The sequence below is a fragment of the Meriones unguiculatus genome, chromosome 20 (assembly GCF_030254825.1).
Source record: "Meriones unguiculatus strain TT.TT164.6M chromosome 20, Bangor_MerUng_6.1, whole genome shotgun sequence".
NCBI classification, from domain to species: domain Eukaryota; kingdom Metazoa; phylum Chordata; class Mammalia; order Rodentia; family Muridae; genus Meriones; species Meriones unguiculatus.
In genome coordinates this window covers 29242688-29266984 of record NC_083367.1, presented here as the reverse complement: position 1 = coordinate 29266984, position 24297 = coordinate 29242688, and the positions used below count along the sequence as shown (strand labels likewise).

Here is a 24297-nt window from a genome sequence, read left to right as displayed (position 1 = left end):
GATAAGAAACAAGCGGAACTCTCGCTAAGGGAGCAGCAAAACGAAACTCTGGACTTGGCCCAAGCGCTTCTCGATGTCACCAGGATGGATTTCAGGGAAAGCTCCTCTTCCAGGTCCTGAACGTCTAGCTTCCTCCCGCAGTTCTCTCTGGTGGCCCTCAGAGCCAGGAGGTGACAAGATACGCCACGCACAGGGCGTGCGAGGAGGGACCGGGGCGGGAGAGCATCCTCACCGCCGCCGAGGGCAGCCAGGACAGCGCGTAGCGTGCGGAGAGGGAGCGCCGCGCGCGCTCGCGGGGGGCGTGGGGCGTGGCTTCCGCCGGCGCGGTCCCGCCCCCCGAGCGCCGGGCGGTCACGTGACGGCCGCGCTCGTCCCCGTCCGCTGCGGGCTCCGAAGCGGAGGAGAAAAGGCTGCGAGGCGGCTGCGGCGGTGGCCGGGAGGTGAGCGCCGGGCGGGCACCGGTGGGGGCAGCGCGGGTGTCCGCGGGCCGCGGGCCTCGGCGGGCGGCTCTGCGGCGTCCTGGGCTGCGGGGCGGGGCAAGGAGGCGGCGGCGGGCGGCGGCGGGCCGGGGGCCGGTAGGACGCGGACGCCCTTGGCCAGCGCGGCCCGGACGGGCGCGCGGAGGGAGGCCGAGCTGGCGCAGCCCGGACCGTGACGGGCGCGGCCCCGGCCATTACTGCGCAGGCCGGCCTGCGGGCAGCGCTGCCGGGCTCGGCCGGGCCTCGGTCAGCCCCGGGCTGCGCTCCTGTCTCCCGCCTGCTCTGCTGCCGCCGCTGCCGCTGTTGCTGCAGCAGCTACTGCCGCTCCTGCTGCTGAGCCTCCGGGTCGTGCCCAGCGTCCCGAGCTGTCCCCTCCTCCTTGCGCCGGCGGAAGCGGCCGAGTGTTCTTGTTTTGATGGCTACCAGAACCCGAAACCACCGGGAGGTGTCGGAATACGCTTCGGGCCTCCCAACCCTGGGGCATCTTGAGAGCCCAGGCTGACGCTTTGTTCTGGTTGCTGGGTGCGGAGTTCTCTCCCTTGCCCTCCACCCCATCCGAGAGTGCACGGGATTCCCATTGTTGTCGCTGTCTTGTTTGCCTGGACGTTTTTATTTTAGAGAAAGAGGGCTGTATCACAATGTTTGTGAGGATGTGGAAATGGAACCGTCCTCTGGTTAGGTAAGGTGTTCCGGGCTGTAAGTTGTTAGCATACGCATTCTGACAACTACATTTTGTCTTTTCTCTGGGTACTCTTTAAGCACTTCTCAAGTTTTCAACATTTTGTTTTCTTTTTACAACGCCGAAATACTAGAGAACTTAGGGAAGAAGAATACCAAGAGGAGGTAGAAAAGGCTTTGTTCTTTGATTGACATTTCAGGTGCCAGGGTGTGTTCCCCCCCCCCTCGTGTGTGTGTGTGTGTGTGTGTGTGTGTGTTGTTTTGCAAACTGGATGTGCACTTGGAAATTGGGCTTTGAAAGCTGTATGTTATAATCGAATATTAATACATAGAACATTTCAGTAAATGATCTGTGACTTTTAAAGGACATGGCATTTTGAAAACAAATGAAGAAAATGACCCACACAGACCAGTGGTTACTACTTGTAAAGTGTCTGGGTGCCATGAAAATAGGTCAAGTAAATCTCTTTTTTAGAGAGAAAACTTGAGTGACTGCCATGCTAATGGAGTTTTGGATGTGTTTACTTGGGCCTTGGATGTCATCGAGTTGAACACTTGCCTTTATTTATGTGTCAAATGGGCCTGTTTAATGTGGGCCGACAGAAAACCGTGCTATTTAAACATTTGAAGGTTTCTGTTTCACACTAGCCAAGACTTGAATAGAGCTGTAATCGTGGGGAAGCGACCCAAATAACTGGTCATTAGATAAGAAGAATGCAAAAATAAATAATATATATTTTTTTCTTTTAGGAGACATGTCAAGTGGTAAAGTCATTTTTGAACTGTCGGTTTTGTCTTTGTTTTGTTTCTTCAAGAATCTAAGATGATTTCTTGACTTGGAAGAAAAAAATAATAGGAAGAATGTTTTCATATTCATCTGTTTTCTGGTTTGTAGGCATTCACACAGGAAGAGTACTGTATGGAAGAGTACTGTATACCTAATAAGTAAATAAATCTTTAAAAATAAAAGACATTTTCTGTTAGCCATGTATGAGTTTGAAGGATTTAACACGTTTTCTGGCAGTGTTAGAGATGGAAGGTAGTGAGTCTTTTCAAACCTCTTGCCTTCTTGATAACAGAGCCTGAATTTGTGAAACTGCTGACTGGGTTAGAAACAGTCTTTTTGGGTTTAGAAACTATGTTTACATTAGCCTACAGCCTCCTTTGCTTTGTACACTTTCATTTACGACTCTAGTTAGTTAATACAAAGCCTGTCGTTAAAAGTCTGTTAATTAAAATGTTTAGAATTGCATAGAATTACAGAAGAATGAACTAACAGAAGCATCTGAATGACTTGACCAAGGTCACAGGTCTTAATTAATGAGAGGACTTTCTTATTTACAGAATGGTTGCTGGCCAGGAAATATGGTGTTTGTTGAAATTAGATGTGCCCCTTGACATTTATTGAAATAAATGCAAAGCCCATTTGCAGAGAAGGAATTGAAAGGTTTACACTTAATATGAAAACTGTGATGGCAGTAAATAGAGTCATAGGATGATGCTTGTTTTTAAGAACAGTGATACAGGAGACAAAAAGATCCCTCAAAAATATGGGACCCCTACTACTGATGAGTTTTGATAGGATACTTGTTCCCAAGTTTGTCTTAGCCTTTTTTTTTTTTTTTTTGAAAGCCTATGTGGTGAAGTACAAACTTGATACGTTGTAACAATTAAGTACCTGTCTGTCCAATTTGGTAATCTTTCTTAAGAAGTTTTTAGATGTGTGCATAAAATCCCACCTGACCTCTACTTTCTTTGCTTGTGCTTATAATAAATATATATGTAAATAAAATATATATACCTAGTAAGGTTTGAAGTAGACCCCTATCCTTGGCATGTTTTCTATACAATACTGTTTTGTATATTTTGAGTAAAAAGTAAATTATTTAATTAAATTTTAACTTTAAATAGGAAAAACAGAAAATGTTCAAGTCTATGTAATTTGATATTTATATTTTTATTTGCATTGTGGCCATATGTTCATCGTTTTCTTTGCTTCACCCTTTTTTAAAGCCAATATTTTACTAAATTCTGTTATCTGGGGACAATGAACATTTAAAATGTTTAACTGGCTTAAAAAATGGAATTACTAGTAATCCTAATACGTGAGGAATTACCAGTGTAGTCCAGTGATTATAGTTTGAATTTCTTTAGTGGTTATAATTTTTAAGTAACATCATTTGACTTTATTTTTCAGCTTGTTTTTTAATTTAGTTGAGTTAATGGATAAAGATCTGAATTCATTGCTAATCTATAAACCTATTTCTATAAATTTAGTCTGTCATATTTCTTCACAATTGCTGAGGGGCAAAGAACCTTGTTTCTCTTCTGTTTTCATAATCATCATGGGAGGAATTATTTATATTTGAATCATCTATGTTTTGAAGCTGTCTAGCACTAGTTTGAAATCACCTTTTAAAAATCTTTTGATTAAAATGAAATCACCTTTCTGACTTTAAAAAGATCTTGTTTGAATATAAATTTTGTGTGTATGTATGTATGTGTGTGTGTGTCTTCATAGGACTCTTCTGAGTGTTCCATGGCATGTATACTCTGGTTTTTTGTTTGTTTGTTTACTTTTGTTTTTTGTTGTTTTTTACCTTTTGACATTATAATTTGCAAGGCTGTAGTTAATGGGTCAGTTTGGCAGCCTCACCTAAATCTGTCAACTTTTACCACAACAGAATGTATACATGTTTTTTTGTTTGTTTTAAAATCTGTGTGCAGCAAAGCTATCATACGGGGTTTAGTTTTTCTGTTCACTGATTATTTTAACAGTTTGTTAGCTTTATTTTTTAAAGGAGCCATGTTAATACCTGAGACACTATGGATCCGAGTTGGTGGGCATAAGAAGGGCTCACCGAGCTCAGCAACTCTGAGTCGTGGGGAATATAAAGTAGATGTGGATTTCAGAACACACACACATACAAATCCATTGAGGATTTTCTGTTGGATACATAGTGAAATGGTAATTCTTATACATTGAGTTATATAAAAATTTTTAAAAATTAACCTGTCTCTTTTTATTAGCCTTAATGTAACTAGTAGAAAATTTAAAATTAGGTATTGGCTTGTTACAATTCCCTTTTAGATAATGTTAGCTTTTTCTAAAAGTTTTTTTGTTTCTTTGTGATGAGCTTTTCTTTTTTCCTTTCTTCCCTCCTTTTTTTATTTTTATTTTTTTTTTTTTGAGTGTGACAGGGTGTGTGTGTGTTTTGAGATAAAGCCTCAGGAGCTCAAGCTGGCCTGGAACTCCTGGCTCTCTTCCTGCATTTGCCTCCCCTGTGCTAGGACAGCCTTCCCCCCCCCCAAAAAGACGTACTATACTTAAATTTGGAACCTATCTCAAAGCATCAGTAGCGTCTTGACCTCCGAGCCATATGCCTTCTAAGCTTGATGTCCTTCTTTGTGAATGGTATAGTCTCAGTTCCTAGGCTGTTTTGAGGATGCAGTGACAACTGATTACCAGTGATGCATCCCTGACCTCAGCGGTCACATACGTACCAGGAGACCTGAGTCTAGTCTGGGCTTTAGATAGTCATTCCCCAGGAGCCAACCCTCTGGGAGTGCTGATGCTGCTCCCTGGGGACCTAGGTTTCTGTGAGCACTGTAGTTCACTTTCCTTCCCCAAAATTTTACTATTCATTTTGTCTCAACTTTGAAAATTCTATCTGTGAGATTTAAAAAAAGCAGGGGTGGGGAAGTCACCATAACCTGCAATGTTTTAGAAAGTTCATGTACTGTGCACTCACTGAGATACTATGTGAATCCTGTGTACTTCTGGAAAGTTATTCCCATTTAGCTGGAGTCATATTTGTTGATGGGATGCTTTGACAGAGCCAGCAACTTTTGAAAATGAATGCATAATTGAAAGTAAAACAATTTTAAGAATGCACTGAATAAATAATGGTGGTATTTGAATTTATCTTATTATCAAAGATCATTGGAGGAAGAAATAAAATCAGTAACTTAAAATTGGTGGAAAGAATTTCTAAGAGTCCTATCTTATTATTTAGGGCAGAATAAATACGAAAAAAGAGTGTAAAAGGCAAAGTAAAAGTATTTCAACCATGTTTTTAAAAGAGCTCACATTAGCTCGTGAGAAATTGTACTGGGATGTTCTTCGTGGTCTCTTAGGAATAAACTCTTAAGTAGATAGGTGAGGTGAGGTGAGTGTGTTCTAATGGTCAGGTAGGAGTGGGGTGAGAAAGTGGTCTTACCCGTGGTAGATGCTCTGCTGTTTTTTACTGAGTGGCTAGTAAAAGCTGCCACCATTTAGCTGTCCAAACACAGGAGTTCTTAAAGACTCATCTGGGTTATTTTGAAACTTACCTGCTTCTGTTTACTTTGATCTTTTAAGTACAAACCAGTTGTAGAGATAAAATAGTTACGGATATGATGGGTAAGTGAATAGGCAGAACCGTTGTGCTTTATTAAAGAGAAAGAATATGTAAATAAATGCATGAAAAAGTAAAGACTTAGAAATAGGAACCAATTTTTTTTTCTTTGTATTACATTGGGAGGTAAAAGGCACCTTTTCTACTTCTAAACAATGATCTGTTAGGATTTTTATAAATGTATGAACAAAGTTTACCATTCAGTCCTCTGTGTGCCTGGTTAAGTGGTTAAGATGATTGATTCAGTTGTAAACCACCTGTAAGAGAAGGATAGACAGCAAATATCCAACAAGGTTTTTGTGTACACACACACACACACACAAACATGGTTGAAGTGTAAAGTGACTTCTGAGTCATAGTCCAATAGCATGATGAGTGAGGTGCAGAATGTCTGTATCCTTTATTTTCTAAACCCAAACTCCATCTCTCAGAAGACAGTATATAGATTACTGTCTCCTCTGGCGATTCTTAACTTTATTACATTCCTTTGTCAAGAAAAGTCTGTTTGCTGTTTGGCTGTCTATATTCTTGAGGTTTTAATCTACATTCTGGAGACTCCTTAAATAGTCATTAGCCAGGTGACTTCTTTGCCTTCCAAAAGATAGAAAGCTGGCAGATTCTAGAGCTGTAGCTGTGGTGCTCAGTTATGTTGTAGGATCTCTAAAGGATTCCTTATCTTTGTGTATTTGGTAGTTTCCAGAAGAGAGCCTTCTCAGATGAAACTCAGGTATTTTATGGAAGGCTGGTTGCTAAGGGTAAATAAGAGAGAGTTGTTTATTTAGGGTTCAGAGACCTAAAGCTTTTGTTTCCCTGAGGAGTTTGCCTTTATTGTTATAGACTGGAAGACTAAAATTTGACTAGTATAGGGGGATCATGGTCCATATTTTCCAGATGTATCACTCAGAGGTATAGTGAACAAATTTAAGGCTGGTTCCATAATAATATGTACACATATATTACCAGAATGTTCCCAATAAAAGATGACAGAATTTGGTGGGATGTAGTGCCAGAGAAAGTGATCATTAAGCGGCTAAGACATGGAACCAGGAATGGCACATTGCAAGCTTCAGCAGAGAGAATTGTTTATGTGTACCACAGGATGAGGTTGCTAAACAAGGGTTCTGTTAGGGAAGAACTTTCAGATGATTCTAGATTGGACAGGAAAGGAAATGACATCAGGAACTGTATAAAGGAAGGAAGATGGGGAAGTGGCCAGAGGTGACCATAACAGAAGAGCAGGTGTGGGAATGAGAGATGATTTGGAAGGAACAACTTTTGGGGTCCAGGAATGGGACTGTGACTTCTGATTTTAGATGACAATGCCAAGTGGTACTTTTTATTGCTGAGAGGAAGTAAAGTTACTTGCATTTAGGAATTCAAAAGTTGAAAATAAAGGACGGTTATATTTTTAGACTTATTTTATCAGTATCCCTAGCCTTGGGAGGGCCCCAAAACGCATGTTTCTTTCTTTTTTTATATATGATTTTATTTATGTAATCACTTTACAGCCTGATCAAATTCCCCTCCTTCCTCTCCTCTCAGTCCCACCTTCATGCCTTCCGTTCCTCCATTCCCCTTCTCCTTCTCAGAGAATGGGAGGCATATTTATTTTTAAGCTACATACTTGTTTCTAATGACTGTATATTGGAGCGTTATTTAAGGACATCGAAGAAGCTGGGCTGTTCATTCTCAGGATATATAAGGTTTGTGGGGCTGTCAGGACATAGCATGAAGAGGATGATATGTAGCACGGCCAGTGGCAGAGTCTCAGAAAAAGCCATGTTGGAACAGAAAATGTTCCCTCTGACCTGCAGATGGGGAGCAGATGGTGCTGTGTGAAAATGGGCAGTGTCTGTTTTGAGTAGGCTGTGGGAGGGATGTGCAGTGGAAATCCTGTGATACCTCTGAACTTTTCAGCACCATGAAGGCAGAATGTAAAAGCTGGTAGGAAGAGTAGAATAATGCTATTTAAAGCCAGAGCAAACTGAAGCAGATATCAGTTTCGTTAGTTACCGAGAAAATTCTTTGGCCTTGAGACAAATTCTTTGTTTTCTTAAACATGTGGTGAGGTAAGGTGGTATCTGTTTAGAGACCACATGTGCTACATTTACCTGTAGCCATCAGAATCTTAGATAAGTTAGCAAGATAGATGCCAACTCTGAGAGGTTTATGGAACTGAAAACAGGATCCAAGTTCTTTCCCTCTCTTGGCTTTACTTACTGTGCAGTTGGTCATTTCATTAGTGATCATGAGAATGTTTTGAAGTAAATTTTACATGGAATGGTATCTCTTGAAGTGGGCAAACCACTGGAAGGAATACTGTATGAGAACAACTAGAGGCTTGATGATGTTTTGGGATTTTCTGGACAACCAGCTTGAGAAAAAGTTGGCAGAAAGGTTGTAAAAAAATATGTTTTTGCATATAAATAGGAGAACCCTTTGCTTAATGTGCTTATAGCACCAGTGTAGGAAGAAGGCAGTGATGCTAACTCATTCAGTATTAACAATGGGCTATTGATATTTTATTGCCACTTTGACTGGTTCATACAGAACTTATTTTACTCAAAAATATTTATTGTAGAATGTGAGAAATATGACATAATCTTGAACTATTTGTAAATGTACAACTCTACATAGCTCATTTTATTCACAATATATATAGTCATCCTTACTGTATCTTTCTAGAAACACTTCATATTCCACAGAAAACATGTACTTTGTCGCAGGTGCTCCCCATTCTCCCTTCTTTCTTGTCTGTGGTATCCCTTAAGTTGGTCTTTATGAAATTCCCTGTTCTTACAGCATTAACTACAGTATTTCTCCTTTTCTGCCTGGCTTATTTCACTTGAGCAACATGTTTTCAGGTTGCATCCATATCAGACAAACTTCATTCTTCTTTTGTTCTGAGTAGTGTGCTCTTAAATGCCATGTTTCCTTTAGCCTTCATCTGAAAAGAAACTTAGTTTCATCCATCCCGACTTAAAAAACTGTCATGTGAGTGTCTGTGTGAGTCCTGGTTTTTTTTTGGACCGAGCAGTGGGATCATGTGCTGTGCAGTAATTACTGAACACCCACAGGCGGCGGCATATAACTTGCACCAGCAGTCATCAAAGCTCTGCTTCTTCTGCCTCCTTATGCACACGAATTTCCACTGTGTCTCCTGGTAGGCATGTGTTGTGGCTCTGAGTTACACTTTCCTAGTGACTGTCAGCACTTGGGACGTTGCCATGTGCTCATTGGTCATCTTCTTCTGAAAATGGTTTCTCAGGCCTGTTGCTTATTTATGTTTGTCTTTCATTGAACTGTAAGAGTTCTTTAAGTAGTCTGAAATTAAGTCTGTTTTCCAAAAATGTTCTTTTCTGTTTGTCTCTTTGGGTTTCTATATGTATTAAGATAAGGTCTATTTATATGTTCCTTTTGTTCATTGTGCTATTGGTGGTGTGTGTTCCAGTGCTTGAAGAGTTTACCTTCTGTTGGCTTCCAATATTTTAAGGATTTGATTATGATAATTTGGTCATTGATCCACTTTAATTTTTATATGTGTGTTTAATGTGACTTGGTTGTATGTGTAAATAGAGTTGTCTCAACATTTATTGAGGAAATACTCCTTCCCCATTGAATGGGCTTGAGTGACTTTTCCAATGATCATTTTGCCATACAATGTTTATTCCTTCATTTGGTGATAAGATTTATTTACAAATTTTTTACATGTATGTGCCTGTATAAGTGTGTGAGAATCACATACATGTAACAGCCTGTGGAGGTCAAAAGAGGGCATCAGATTGCATGTAGCTGACATAGTGGTTTGGAGCTGTTTGTGGGTGCTAAGTCTCAAAACCTGGGTTCTCTGCAAGAACAGTAAATACTCCTAATTACTGAGCCATCTCTTCAAGCTCATTTCTGGACTCTTTATTTTATTTTATCGATATATTTATCTTATATTTTATTTTATTGATATATATATTAATTATGCATAATTCCATATCATATCTTATTATTCCAGATTTGTAGTAAGTAAAGACATTGGGAGGTGGCAGTACTGAACATCTTTCTTATATTTTTAAGATTCTTTTAGCTAATTTCATATGAATTTAAGGATCAGCTTTTCTTTTTATGCAAAAAGGCTGACAAGATTTTAGTAGGAATAATATTCAATCTGTAGATCACTCTGAGGAGCATTTGTCTTCTCTTGTTTTTCTGTTTATGAACACTGGTTACCTTTTTCAGCCCTATTTTATTTACTTTGGTAATGTTTTTTTTATCATTTTTCAGAAAAGTCTTGGTTAAGTCAAATCAAAACTAATCTATTACTTTCAATGTTGCTGTAAATGGATTTTTTTTCCTTTGATTTCTACTTTGTTGACTGCTATTATATTGGAAGACACTATTGCTGTTTTGTTTTTGGTTGGTGTGTGTGTTTGTGTGTACAACTTACAATCTACAACTTTGCTGACTTGGTTATTCAACTTCTCCATATAGATAAAATAGTTTTTTTTTTCCTATCAGTACAAGTGATATTCTCTGCTAATTTGTGTTGCTTTATTGCTTCCTCAGTCTATTTTCTCTGCTAGACTTTCCACTGTATCAATAGCAGTGGTGAAAGAAAACATTGTTGTTCCTTGTCTTCACTTTAATTTTAAAATAAAATTTGCCTGTATATTTTGTTAAAAGCTCATACTTAATGACTAATTCATTGATTTTGGTTTGTAGAGGCATGGCTGTTGATACTGTTTCTCTTTTGCAGCACAGAGAATGAAACAGCAGTGGAAGAAAAAAATCCTACAAGTTGGCTGACAATCAGTAAAGAAGATGTTTTCTTTTCATGATCAGTGCCTCTGGGATCTGTGATAGAAATGTGAGTATAGAGTCTAGTGCCATGGCTTTCCTAAAGCTCAAATCTAGTGAGTGGGATAATACTTGTGTTTAGTTTTAATTATGCAAAATGAAATTTTATTAACTTCTCAGTGCTTTATAGAGTTAGCAGTCCTATGCACACTACATGATTATGATCAAGATTTCCAACCGTTTTCACATAAGGAAACTGATAGTGAAGGCTAAAAGGTTGGAGGCCTCATTTTCCATCTTCATTTTGCATAGTAATTTACTTAAATAACCAAGGTAAGACATTTCAGCTATTATTAAAATGAGAAAGATTTCTGGATTTTCAAAATAATTACTAAAAATTTGTTTCATGAAATTTAAGGATTTTTTCATACAATACTTGTTTTAAAATTAGTCCATTATTTTTTATTCATATCAATTCACTCTGATTTTTATTTTTATTAGTTGTGTTTTCCTGTCATTTAGGTTTTATGTCATATGCCTTCAAGTGTTTGACCTTGAACCTGCTCATATTAAAGTTCCTTATACTTTAATGAAATATTTCTACAATGAACACCATAATTCTAGATCGTGGGAAATGAAACCTTGTTGACTTTTAGTCTTGATCATTACAGTGTTCAGATTCCTTGCCCAGAGGGACTCTTGCAGATACGATTTCAGTCTCTAAGTTTGACCCAGAAACTAGGTTATTGCCTCCATTTTCAGTGTGATAACTCCATTAAAAGTATGACTATACCATTCTAAGTCAGTGTTGGGACTTGATAAGAGAAAAATGATACATAAGTCACTTTCTTTAAAATTAGAGATGGTGAATCATGTGTAATTGTGTACCCACCCCCACCCTACACACACACACACACTGCACGCGACTGGGGATCACAGGGCCTTGGCCTTATGCTTGCTAGGCAAACTCCCTACCATTGAGACAGACTCTCCCATCCCTGTGTGTCTGTGGTGTTGGAGGGGGATTAATCTTGTCACCAGGGAGGTCACTGTAGCTGAGTAAATCAGATGGGACAGATGTCATCAATTAAATGGTAGTACAGGTGCCATATTGAGTTAACAAGATGCTTTGGGGAGGAGGAGAAGAAGAAGAAATTAGTATCATGAAGAAATTAGTATCATAAAGGACTGAAAGTGAAGAGAACAAGAAAAGAGATGCCAAGCATCAAGATGCTTAGAGCACCAAAAATGGATACTGTATACAAGAGTGGATGAAAGAGCTGGCAGAGTTAAAGGAGTGAAATACACCCGGTGCCTGGTGTGTTTTTCTTGGGTTATTAAATTTAATCATTAAATATAAGAGTAGTCTGTTTTAATGTTGAAGGAACAGAATTAAAGAAATTGTCACTTTTCTGGAAAAGTGTTTACCAGATTTCTCTAAGAATAATCCCTTGGGGCGTTTTTTAAAACACAGACTACTGAACCCTGGGTTCAGAAATAGCACATTAGCTAATTCCGATCTATAGGAAAATTTAGGAAGTGCTAACAAAGAAACATGTTTTAACTATTTTAGTGCAAAGGCTGCACCAATGATTGTAAAATTCTGTGCTTAGGAATATTGGATTATGTATACAGTAGGAAACTATTAAAGGTTGAGAGATGACAAATAAGCATGACTTCTCTGAGGAGAAGCCAGGGAGAAAGAAGACTGAAGTCTATTGGCAGGTTAGTATTTTTTGCAAGGGGTAGCTATAGGTCTGGAATTAAGTCACAGGTTTTGGAATGAAGAGGCAGAATTTAAGGCAGTTGTGGCCAGGGGTTAGATGAGAACTAAAATGGTGATTTATCCAAGGTGGAGATCAAAGAAAACAGCATTTAGGGAGCAGGTCAGTTTGTTTTTAGTCATGGTCAATTTCAGGTGTCTAGAGAGTATTGAGGTGGAAGTTTGGAATACTGAATTAGAAGTGCAGGTCTGAGGTGGAACTAGAAGTGAGGTGCGAGGAATCACGTAAGTCCGTACATGTGAGATGCTCAGAATACTGACCAGGCATATCATGTATACAACAAGGAATCCCTGCAGAGTGTTACAGGAGTACTGATATTGAAGGGGAACTAGAGGAAAGGGAAAGAAATTTAAGAGATTAATTGAGAATGTGCATTAGAAAAATAATGGGTTCAAGTATATTAAGGCTAAAAGAGGCCATTAAATTACTTTAGAGATGCTAGTCAGAGTTCTTAAGGACTTAAGAGTGTGGTACAAAAATTAAAGGGCTAGGTTTTGCAAACAGCTGGCAGAACCCCACCCTGAACCAGAACAATGTCCTTAAGGCAGAGTACAAGTCCAGCTGTGTTTCGTGGATGATTCTTTGGCTTGTGTAAGTGATGTGATAACAGGAGTGAGAGTGTTTTATAACTAAGAGGGTTAAAGAAATTTTATAACCCTCTTTGGGGCAACAGGAAATAAAAGGTGTCTGGCTGAGTTCCTGGGAACCAGCTTGATGCTCCCTGACAGTCAGAGCAGTAAAGCAGTGTGTGGAGCTGCACAGCATAGCTAAGGAGTTTCTGCTTTACCTTGCTTTGGCAAACATCTCTCCTCTTGTCTTTTGTGGGGATGTCAGCTTCCTGTCTTCTGAGCATTTTTTAGATCCCTTACAAGCTGTTTATAATTTTAAGTATTGGGTAACCCAAGGTTTTGTGCCTATTTTTCTTGCTCTTGCTACTCATTTAATTTGGGTGTTGGTCACCCACCCATTTTCATGTCCTTAAGAACCATATATTTGTGACTACTCATAACTGAATGATTTTGTATGTGGATCAGTTTTAACATTTTTAAATGAGATATCATCACATTCTTAAAAGATTATGATCTAAAATCTATCTAAGAGCCATTAGCATTGAGAGTAAATGTCTGAGTTCTATAAGATAAAATAAGGACAAGTTTTTGCACACTTCTTACAAAGTACATGTTACCCATTTAAGATGAATGTTTCCACTGGTGACCATTTCCTCCTTTATGCTCCCAGTTGTGTGTTGTGCTCAGCTCATAAAGTGTTTGCTGTGCAAATATAAGGACCATAGTTCAGATCCTTGGCACCAACATAAACACAGGGTGGGTAGAACAGCTTGTAATTTCAGCACTTGGAAAACAGAGAACATCCCCAGAGCAAGCTGGCTAGCCAGACTAGTCATAACGGAGAGCTGTGGGGTTCCATTGAGAGACACAGCCGCAATAAAAAAGGTAGAGGGCAATTGAGAATGACTTCTCAATAGAAATAGAATCTGAAGTCAGTCTTGGGTGTCCATGTGCACAAGGCCACACTTATGATCCCACATGTGCCCTCATTCATATATACCCCTACACCAACACCCACACAGAAATACACACATACAGGGGTGGGGAGAAGAGATTTTTATTAGAATTACTTTCTTTGATTTAAATGTCAAGAAATGAAGGTTTTTGAGACCCTAACAAAAGGTGTACATAGTCAATCCATTTGTGTTGGGCAAGGAGAGATAGATGGTATTGATGTTTGAGGGGTTAACAAGCATATGCTTATACCTGTAAATTCTGTTGTTTCAAAAAAGCATGATAAAGTAGTTTGAAGTTCCAGTAGTGAGAAACATGTTAAGCTGTGTTTGCTTGATTATTTTGAATGAGGTAGAAAGAAGTTACACTTCCCTGATTTCTGTAACATGAAGTTGCAGGTAAAGGGGCTTAGTGGGTAATGTCACTAACGGTTCAAAAATAATGCATACATTAAGCATTTTTGTGATTGTTCTCCATAGGTACTGTGTTATGTCCTTTCCTTTGAGTACAATCTAATTTACAGATTAGTATAATTTTGAACATGTGTCTTTTGAGAAACCAGTGTTATAATAGGAAACAGTAAAATAATAGGATATAAGATTGAATGGGTTGTGATGAAAGTCAAAGGATATTTCTTTCTCAATTTTGAAAGTATAAACACTTTTATTGGCTACCCCTTTTACAGCCACTGGACCTAGTCTGGAGTGATTCTGGATGAAAAGCAAAGGTCCTTACAATAGTTTTTGAAATGATCTGTGTTTAGCGTAGCTGAAAGGAACCACAGAGGTGAAGGTGAAGAAGATCGAGAATTAACTAGTAGAGAGGCTGTCACTCATTTAAATAGCAGCTGAGTCATGATTTTTTAATCTCTGGGATTGTCACCTTCATTCTCACTCTTCAGTCTTTGTTCCTATTTCTAGTCGGCTCTGTTATTTTTTTTTTTTTTTCTCTTTTCATCTGTGGTTTCCTATATATGGAATACCAAGATATGTTTCTTTAGCATAGTAACAGTTTTGATGATTTGTTTTCTGGCTGACATTTTAGCTTAATCTCCTGTTATTAATTGTTTACTTGATTTGGGACCTTGTGTTTGTACTTGCCTGAAATCCACCATCCAGCTCCCCACCTGCTTATCTCAAACTTTGTAACTTATGTCTGTTCATTTCTGCTCATTGCTTTTAGTATGGTAACACATTTTCACTATTCTTGTTTGTGATTTTCTAGTTGCATATACACCCTATTTGTTATTAAATTGTAACACTGTTAATGCACTGTTAATGTTAGTGTAGGTACTTATCTTAATAAGGCAGGAAGTTCAAGTGTCCAGATTGAAGATAGGCCTCATCAGTTAAGTGCTTGCTGTTGAGAACAGAGTTCAGTTCCCCACAGTCACTTCTGGCAGCTCACAGCCACCTGAAACTGCTACACCAGGTGATCTGCGGTGACTGGCTTCTCTTCAGGTGCCCACAAAAATGTGCGTGTATGTCTACATAAATTAAAGTTCCAAACTTTTTTTTATCAGTGTTAAATTTACTACAGCCAAGTTGGCAAAACCTTCCTATCTTCACAGCAAAATTTATATTTTTCTCTCATGATTATATAGAAGTTTCAGAGAACTTTAGAAACTGATTTTTTAAATTTTTACCTGAACTTGTAATTTTCAAGGAAGGAAATTTAAGCTACCACTTTACCTGAATGACTAAAAGCATGAGTTTTTAGATTTCCTGTTTAGTACTGGTTCAGTGTCTTATACTTCATGTGATACTTCGATGTGGGTGCTTGCACCTTCTATTTTTTGGCTCTTTGTTGTGCTTTCTCAGCACTGATCATAAGTGCACTGACAGAACCTCATATTGACCAAGGTATGTACAAGTATTTTGTATGGAAAAAGTTTTGATCTAGATATTTGAGCTTAAGATAAAATGAAACTTAAATTTTACAGTTACGGTGCATTCATGGTTATGCTTTAAAAAATGTCTTTTGTTTTAGCAAACAGTTGCAAGATCTTATGTGAAAATACATAGACCACACTGTAGGTAGTACACAGGATGGCTGGATGCCTGAGTAGAGAGGATTTTGATAGGAGATGAAGATGGTGTGAGAAGTGGCAGCCGGACCATTCATAGCATCCGTAGAGATTTTGGATTATCCTAAAATCAGCCTTTTAAGGAAGGAGTGTGGCTGAATTAAACACCACATGCCGTCATTTAATAATTGATGTTTGATGGCTTGAGAAAGGTAGAATGGGTACTAATGGTTTGAGCAGATAGGAGATGATATTAATATGACTTATTGATGTTTTGAATGCAATAAGGCAGAAAGGCAGTTTAGGAGCTACATTTCTGACTTGAATAAGCAGGATTGCTATTAAGTGAAGGCTGCAAATTGGTGTTGTCTGGAGTTACAATTTGAACAATCTAGCTGTTTTCCATAATCTCTTCATACTGATTCTGAAGCCAATTTGGAGTAGATTTCATGCTTTTAAATGTTTGCATTTAGTTCTGTCTTAAATTCTGTGGTTGGATAGAAATAGCATTTAAAATATACTATATATGTATGCTTTGGTTAATTTTTGCTTTTTTTTTTTGCTTAATAACTATACTTTTCATTGGTTCTTGCATCAAGATACAACTACAGATGAAAAGGGGGTTTTATATATAAAATTTTTCCAGTTTACTTTCACGTTCCTTCCCTTGTTTCTTTTTTTGTGATAGGGTATTATGTAGTCCAGGCTGGCTTTGAATTTGCTGGTTTCTCTTCACTTTGTCTGTCTTCCTTGTATAACATATGGTTTGCAAGGACAGGTGATTTTTAAGTATTTTTTGATCTAGTGAATTAAAATATTTAGAAAAGTCTAAACCTGACTTCAATTTTCTTTTTCTTCTCATTTTCTTAGGATGGCTGGCTGTGGTGAAATTGACCACTCAATAAATATGCTTCCTACAAATAAGAAGGCAAATGAGTCCTGTTCTAATACTGCACCTTCTCTGACAGTTCCTGAGTGTGCCATTTGTCTACAAACGTGTGTTCATCCAGTCAGTCTACCCTGTAAGCATGTGTTCTGTTATCTGTGTGTAAAGGGCGCTTCATGGCTTGGGAAACGATGTGCTCTTTGTCGACAAGAGATCCCTGAGGATTTTCTTGACAAGCCAACCTTGTTGTCACCAGAAGAACTTAAGGCTGCAAGTCGAGGAAATGGTGACTATGCCTGGTATTACGAAGGAAGAAACGGGTGGTGGCAGTATGATGAGCGCACCAGTCGGGAGCTGGAAGATGCGTTTTCCAAAGGTAAAAAGAGCACGGAAATGTTGATTGCTGGATTTCTCTATGTTGCTGATCTTGAAAATATGGTTCAGTATAGGAGAAATGAACACGGACGCCGCAGGAAGATTAAGAGAGATATAATAGATATACCAAAGAAGGGAGTAGCTGGACTTAGGCTGGACTGTGACACTAGTACTGTAAATCTAGCCAGAGAGAGCTCTGCCGATGGTGCGGACAGTGTATCAGCACAGACTGGAGCTTCTGTTCAGCTTCCGGTGCCATCTTCTACAAGGCCCCTCACATCAGTTGATGGTCAGTTAACCAGCCCTGTAACACCATCCCCTGATGCAGGCACTTCTCTGGAAGACTCTTTTGCTCATTTACAACTCAGTGCAGACAGCATAGCTGAAAGGAGCCACAGAGGTGAAGGTGAAGAAGATCGAGAATCACCGTCTTCTGGCAGAATACCAGATACGTCTGTGGAAGAGACCGAATCTGATGCCAGTAGTGAGAGTGAGGATGCCGCCGTGGTTGTTGCACAGCACCCCTTGCCCCAGCAGAGACTTTTGGTTTCCAGTACAAACCAGACAGTAGCCGAACAATCAGACCGATCAGGAACTGACCGATCAGTAGCAGGGGGTGGGACCATTAGTGTCAATGTCAGATCCCGAAGGCCGGATGGACAGTGCACAGTGACAGAAGTTTAAACAAATGTCTTCAGCGTCACACTCAAGGGTGAAACAGTTACCTGTAAATTTCTGCCCACGTAACATTATACTCATCCTTAGTAGTGCACTGCGGGAGTTGGGGTGGGAAGGGATATGGGAAGGACAGACCTGAAATTAAAATGTCTAACATGTCTCCGCTGAAATTTATTTAATGTGAGGAGTTGGGGTGTTGCTAGTTGAGAGCTGTTCAGTCAGTAAGAACAAACACTTTTCTTGACATCTGTTTACTTTATAGTGTATTTTTTTTAACTCTTTAGTTCTTTTGGCCAGTGTGTACCCTGTGCATTAACAGTCCTCATCTGACTCTTGCACTACTTTATTTTTCTGCATGGATTGGTATAACTCATTACTAAAATTTGGCACCTGTGAGATAGCTGATATCACTCTGAGCAGGAAGCTTACTATGAGAACTAGATGACTAACACCTCCTTTATGGTTGGTCTTACCGAGCTAGGAGTGTAAAGCTGCAGCTGATATGTTGTTTCAGAATCTGTAATACTTCATGGCGTTCCTTTCCATAAGATTTGCTGTCTTGTCCTTGTACTTTGAGGTTTCGCTTAGTCTGCATTTTTCTTTTTGATTAAGAAAACTTTATAATTTAATAAATACTAGAGTTTATCAAAAAGGATTTGTTTCTTTTTTGAGTCTGGAAAAAGGATGAAGGTACTTTGGTTTTTGGCTAAAGGGCTTTTTACAAGGTGTGGATTGAATTGATTGTGTTCTGTTCAAATTGTCCCTTACCAGAGTCTGATTTCTTTAGAAGAAAGTATGTAACGAGAACCTATCTATGGGCATTTTCTTGGAATAAACATGTTTATTTTTAAGATGTTTTGAAAGATTTTATGAAAAAGATCCAAAGGCCCGGATATTTCAATTTCTTAAGCAGCTAATACCATTATTTCCATTTCCTTTACCAATCTCTATCAGTGGTATTACTAACTATCTGGGCTACACAGAAAACTTAGAATGTTACAGATCCATTAACCCACTTTATATTGGTTTGGCAAGGTAAGGAGTTTTGGTGAACATAAAATTGATAATTCGTCTCTGGAGATAACATACTTCTGTTTCCTTTAGAAAGTAGGATCATGTGTTATGTACTTCTAAATTACCTTTATTAGAATTATCAAGGTAACAGTGCTACAACAGACAAAAAAGTAAAAATAGTCACTATTGGAATGTCTTTCACTTGTTGAGACTAGTTAAGACAACTTCATTCTTAGACATACACTTTTAAAGAAATGAATTCTGAGATGAATGTAAAGATTAGGTTATGTGTTTTTATTAAATTTAGTTATTAAACGATTGCCACACAAAAACTAAAGTTATGTATTATTAAAAAATAAATCTTGTGAAAATGAATGTTTAAAGATGCTTCATGAATATTTAATAGTTTGATTTTTAGATCCCCATCAACACTATTGTTTTACTATTAACTTGAGAATTCCAGGGAACAATGCAAAGCTATTTTTAACAGCCAGCCAGTGCTCTACATAGTGGTTTTCCCTGTTTAGTGAGTCCTTTAAAATAGAAGGTAGTTGAAAAGACCAACTACAGCTTCAAATTCACAGACAAAGATGCACCAATCCTTTTTTAATGATGGACCATTTCCCATCAGTAGCTGAACTGTACAGAGTAGAAAAAAATGACTGATATTTCATACATGCCTCTCAAATCTCTCCCTGCTTTCTGCTTAATATGAAAGATTTGTTGAGGCCTTTTTGTTTTTATAAAATATTTCAACTTCTGAAAGAACAGAATAGCTAGACACAATAATATACACCAGCATTTGGGAGGTGGTGGCAGGAAGATCAGGAATTCAAGACTACCTTTGACTACATAGCAACTTTAAGACCCTGCCTTCAAACTTAAGTATGTTACAAAAGACAAGTCTAGGCTAAGAATTACTACAGGAATGTAGAAATTGGTAGAAGTGATTTAAATAAATGATAAAGGGAAAAATACAGCAATGAATTTAAATATGGAAAATGCTACCCAAACCAAATAAGCATATTATCAGTCAACCTCAAATGAATTCTGCTGCTCATTTTTAATACCACCTCACTTCCATCCATGTTCTCACTGCAGCCTCACCTGTAATACACCCACATTTTAGAACCTACTTAGTATGTTTTCCTTTCTTAGCAATCGCCTCTAAATTTGCAGGTCCACCCCACAGTGTTCCCAGAACATCCCTTTCATTCTGTAATGCCTCCTCTAAATACAGTTCTCGGCCAGAACAAACAGATTTTTTTAAACCCCTAATGACTTCTGGAGGTCCGTTGACAAATTGCTGCAGCCATTCTTGTGCCTCTTCTAGAGCCTTAGCTTCATCTGACGTCTGCAGGACCTCATCAGCCAAACCTATAGCTAAAGCCTTCGTGGAGTCCAGTTTGAGAGCGCCACTTAACACTTTGAGAGCTTGTCTGCTGCCAGTGATTTCAACCAGGCGGCTGGCGCCACCCCAGCTTGGAACTATACCCATGTCTTTGTGGACAAACCTGATCACACTGTCCACAGTCATTAACCTGTAAAAGCAAAAACGGAGAGCTGTAACTCCATGTGCATACTAGAACAGTAAAGTAGTAAGTGCCTCAGGCCTGACAGGAGATCACTGACATAAAAACAATGTTGGAAAATATCCCTAGCTAGAACTCACCATACACTATTCAACAAACATTTGCTTTTGAAAGCAATATTTTTGTTTTAGCTTTTCCAAACTTTGAAGAGCTTAGCCTCACATTTGAGGAACTTTATGTTAATAAATTTTCAGAGTAACGGTGACATAAACACTCACTTTATGGTTGAAGAAACATGCAATGGAAGCTAAGTAGCTCAGCCAAAGCTATAGAGCTTTGGTAACAGCAGTACTTGATCCTAGGTCATAGATTTCACTGTCTGGACCCTTCTCTCTTGGCACTAATCACAGCTAGACCAAAGCAGAATCAGGAATAGCAGTATAGAAGGTGCAGTAGCTTAAACTGGACTGAACAGGAAGTTCCTAATGGTTGTACCCGACTACTGTTTCTATGAATAGGGTAATTCATAAAGAGAATAATGGGAGTTAACATACAATGTAGATAACGCTGCATGAAATACCACAATGGCCATGTATTATTAGCGATCCTTTGCTTCTAAACAACCTAGGCAACCATCCTTATATATGGTTTATTATACAAGGTCAATTTTGTATGTTTGAAAAGTTCTATCACATTTATCTTTCATGTATGTTTGTGGGTACACATGCGATGGCATATATATGGAGGTTAGTTGGTTCTCTCTTTCACCATGTCAGTCTTGCAGATGGGTCTTGGTTGGGTTGTCCAGTTTGTTGGTAAGTGCCTTCACCCACCCAGCCATCTTACTGACCTAATATGCCCTTTTGAATCCTATTTTACAACTAGTAAATCCTCAAGTAATCCTTGTAAAAGGATGCACTATAATCCTGCATATGTTCTTTAGAAATAACATAGTATGCTTGTGTTGATACACCGTTTAATATACATAAAACAATTTTAAAAAAATCCACTGATGACAACAAAAGGTATCTCAACAATGACAGAAATACATAGCACTCAGCAGGAAACCTTTGACAAAATCCTTTATTAGCCTCACAAAGTTATAAAGTTTCAAGTCCTGGAAAATTTAATTTAAGAAGAAAGTGTTGAATCAATAAGATGTATCCCAAAATAGAAACTGCTTTACCATCTTCCAGGCTTATATAGTAATTCTAGCATTCACATGCAGTTAACTAGTTATCACCTGGAATGCTTATTGCTAAAGAGAATCTATGATTCCATACTAAAGACAGCCCTTATAATTACAAAGACATAATACTTATTTTATAAAACAAACTTCCTCTGATACAAAAATTCTGCGTTTCACTGACATAATGGTGAATGATGAATAAATCTCATCAGATGTTGGTATATTACAGCTATTCGGATGGAACAGTTACAAGAAAAAAAACTACCCACCTTGGGCAAAAATTATTGTTTGTCTATATATGTACACACCAAGCACAGCACACACATGCCAGTCTTAAGACAACTTGTTGAAGGTGGTTCACGCCTTCTGCCATGAGGGACTGTGTGAATTCAGGCACCTGTACCTGCTGAGCCACCAGTGTAGCATGATACTTGGACAGGGCATACAGATCAAGCTTCATTGTTTAAACCCTAAGAAGTTACTTAGTCTCTTGGCTTAAGTTTGGCTGTCTATAAACCAGCACTCATTGAGTGGTTCTCTTGCCATACAAACATTAGGTGTCAAATGTGTACGTAGAACACGTACTTTCCAATTCCTTCACACATGGCATCAGGGGAACTATATGTTTTACTTTAAAACCTATGATACTGCATTATGTTGTTCTTTTACTTAGCAATATTAAAGTATTTGGTAGCTTCACACACAAACTTGGATATTAGCTTTTATTATGATTTAGTAGAACCGCTAACAGGTCAGCACAGTAACTGTGTCTGCTAGAATCCTTGTCTAATATTCTGTAATCCTTAATGCACTCAAAATTAAAAGAACTATATCTACACTGTGAACCACAGTGTGGTAGTGTGTCGTCTTTCAATGGCGGTTACATGAATGGAGAACATAAGGCAGATGCATGCTTTTGTTTTTCCAAATAATGAAAAATAATACTTTGTTCATCTAGACATGAAGCTGAACTAGAGGATTCAAACTGATTATGAAAAGGAGAAAAGAAAACACATTTATGCCTTTAAGGTTTCTTAAGAGAAACTAGGAAAATAGGTAACACCATAAACATTAAAAAATGTTAAAGCACTGGTATCATGAAGGTCAAGTGAAACAGTAGACAATCTTTCTTTAAAAGCCAAGTGTAGAAAGGTACAATCTTGTAATCCCAGAATTTGGGAGGATGAGGTGGAGAGAATCCCAGCTCAGCTGCACTTGCCTACACAGAAAGATCACACCTCACATAACAGCAAAACTCAGTAGCATGCTGCTAATAAAATAAAAAAAGAAAGACATGAGCTGATGTTTCAGAGGTCTCATATTTGGGACTCTATAATGAGAAAAGTGAAGAAAACCAAAGGGGCCGGAGGAGATTAAAAAAAAAAAAAAAAAAGCAGGCACTGGGAATCAAGGAAGAAATGATGTTATGGCTAATAAGTGTGCTGAGAAGATAATATAAAGACAAGGAGGACACAGCCTGCATTTCATTCCTGGCTACCCCCACATGAAGAAGATAAAAAGTGGACATCCTTACATTGCTCAAAACTTAATTAAAATGAACTAAAGACCTCAATGTAAGGCCCGAGACTTTGAGATTCCTTTAGGAATTTCAAGATACCAGCACAGCCAATGCTCTTCTGAACAGAGCTATGGTTTGCTATGTTTGAGACATAGGAAACACTAATGAGTAGGGCTGCATTCAATACAAAAGCTCAGTAATGCAAAGGATGCAGCTGTCAGGGTGAAACCCACCCACAGAACAGAATTTAACTTTCCAAAGATATTCATCTGACAGGACACTGATAATCTCAAACATACACCAAACTCAAAACTGTATTTCCCCAAGTAAATAATTCAACCAATAAATGAACAAAAACAACTAAATAGACAATTTTTAAAATAAATGTAAATTGTAAAATAACTTTTATTCACCTGTTTCAATTACTGTCTCGGAGGCTTACTGCCTCTGTCTGCTAACATAGGCCTCGTCCTGGAATCTACTAGACTCCAGCTTCTATACAATCTAACCTAGGTCTAGAATGTTTTCAACCTATAAGACTTATTACTGATGTATGTGTGTGTGTGTGTGTGTGTGTGGCGGGGTGAAACCTGCTAGCTCAGTGAGGCAGAGAAAGCACCCAGCTGACCTTCCTACTCAGCTCACACCCTGATGAAAAAGCCTTTCCTAGTCAACTCATGTCCCAGATAGGAAAATCCAAAAGCCTGCTGGTTCACTCAATAGCCCAGGAAGAAAAAGCAAAAAGCTCAAGGCCAAACAGCTGAAGAGCCCAAGAGCTATGAAAAAATAGGTTCAATATTCTTCACCTGGTAAAACAATGCAAATCAAAACTGCAAGGAGATTCCATATCATCCTAGTCACAACAGCTGTCATCAAGACACAGAAAAGGTCTGGTCTTCCTCTGTGGCCTGGCAAGACCGCGACCCCAAGTGGGAGGTGACCAGAGAGCCTGTCACCGAGTTCATGCCAAAGACCACCCCTGCTCCCCTTATTAGGGAACCCACTTGGAAAAGTCTATGGGCTACATCTGAGCAAGGGGTCTAGGTCCTCTCCATGCATGGTCTCTTCAGGGACCCCAGGGCTCACTTTTTATGGCTCCGTTGGTCTCCTTTTGGAGCTCCTGTCCCCTCCAGGTCTTTCTATCTCCCCCTTCTTTCCTAAGATTCCCCGCACTCTGTCCAGTGTTTGGCTATGAGTCTCAGCCTCTCTTTGATACCTTGATCAGTGGAGTCTTTCGGAGGCCATCTGTGGTAGGCTCATGTCCTGTTCCCTGTCTTCTCCTGCTTCCAAAGTCTATCACATTTGTCTTTCAGAATGAGAATTGAGTATCTTCCCTAGGGTCTTCCTTGTTTAGCTTCTTTAGGAGTATAGATTTTAATATGTTTATCCTATAAAACATGGCTAATATTCACCTATGAGTGAGTATATACCA

General features: G+C 38.8%; 2 protein-coding genes across 7 annotated transcripts in view; one reads left to right on the top strand and one right to left on the bottom strand.

Moving 5' to 3' along the window:
• Nucleotides 1–294: 294 nt before the first annotated feature.
• Nucleotides 295–19000, top strand: Rnf146 (ring finger protein 146). Of its 2 annotated transcripts, none has more exons than XM_021651462.2 (3): nt 295–440; nt 10299–10409; nt 16543–19000. In XM_021651462.2, coding segments are annotated over exons 2-3 (1077 nt in total). In that variant the 5' UTR covers nt 295–440; nt 10299–10407; the 3' UTR covers nt 17618–19000. The 2 variants fall into 2 exon arrangements, with proteins under 2 accessions (XP_021507137.1, XP_021507138.1); XM_021651463.2 differs by lacking the exon at nt 295–440 and adding an exon at nt 565–1158.
• The window catches only part of Echdc1 (ethylmalonyl-CoA decarboxylase 1), a 24627-nt gene continuing 19228 nt past the window's right edge, over nt 18899–24297 (bottom strand). For 3 of the 5 annotated variants that reach the window (XM_021651464.2, XM_021651466.2, XM_060373248.1), the window contains exon 6: nt 18899–20166. In XM_021651464.2, coding sequence (XP_021507139.1) covers nt 19758–20166 — 409 coding nt within the window. In that variant the 3' untranslated portion in view covers nt 18899–19757. The remainder of the gene's footprint in view (nt 20167–24297) is intronic. The other 2 variants (XM_060373249.1, XR_009587918.1) reach the window with 2 other exon arrangements.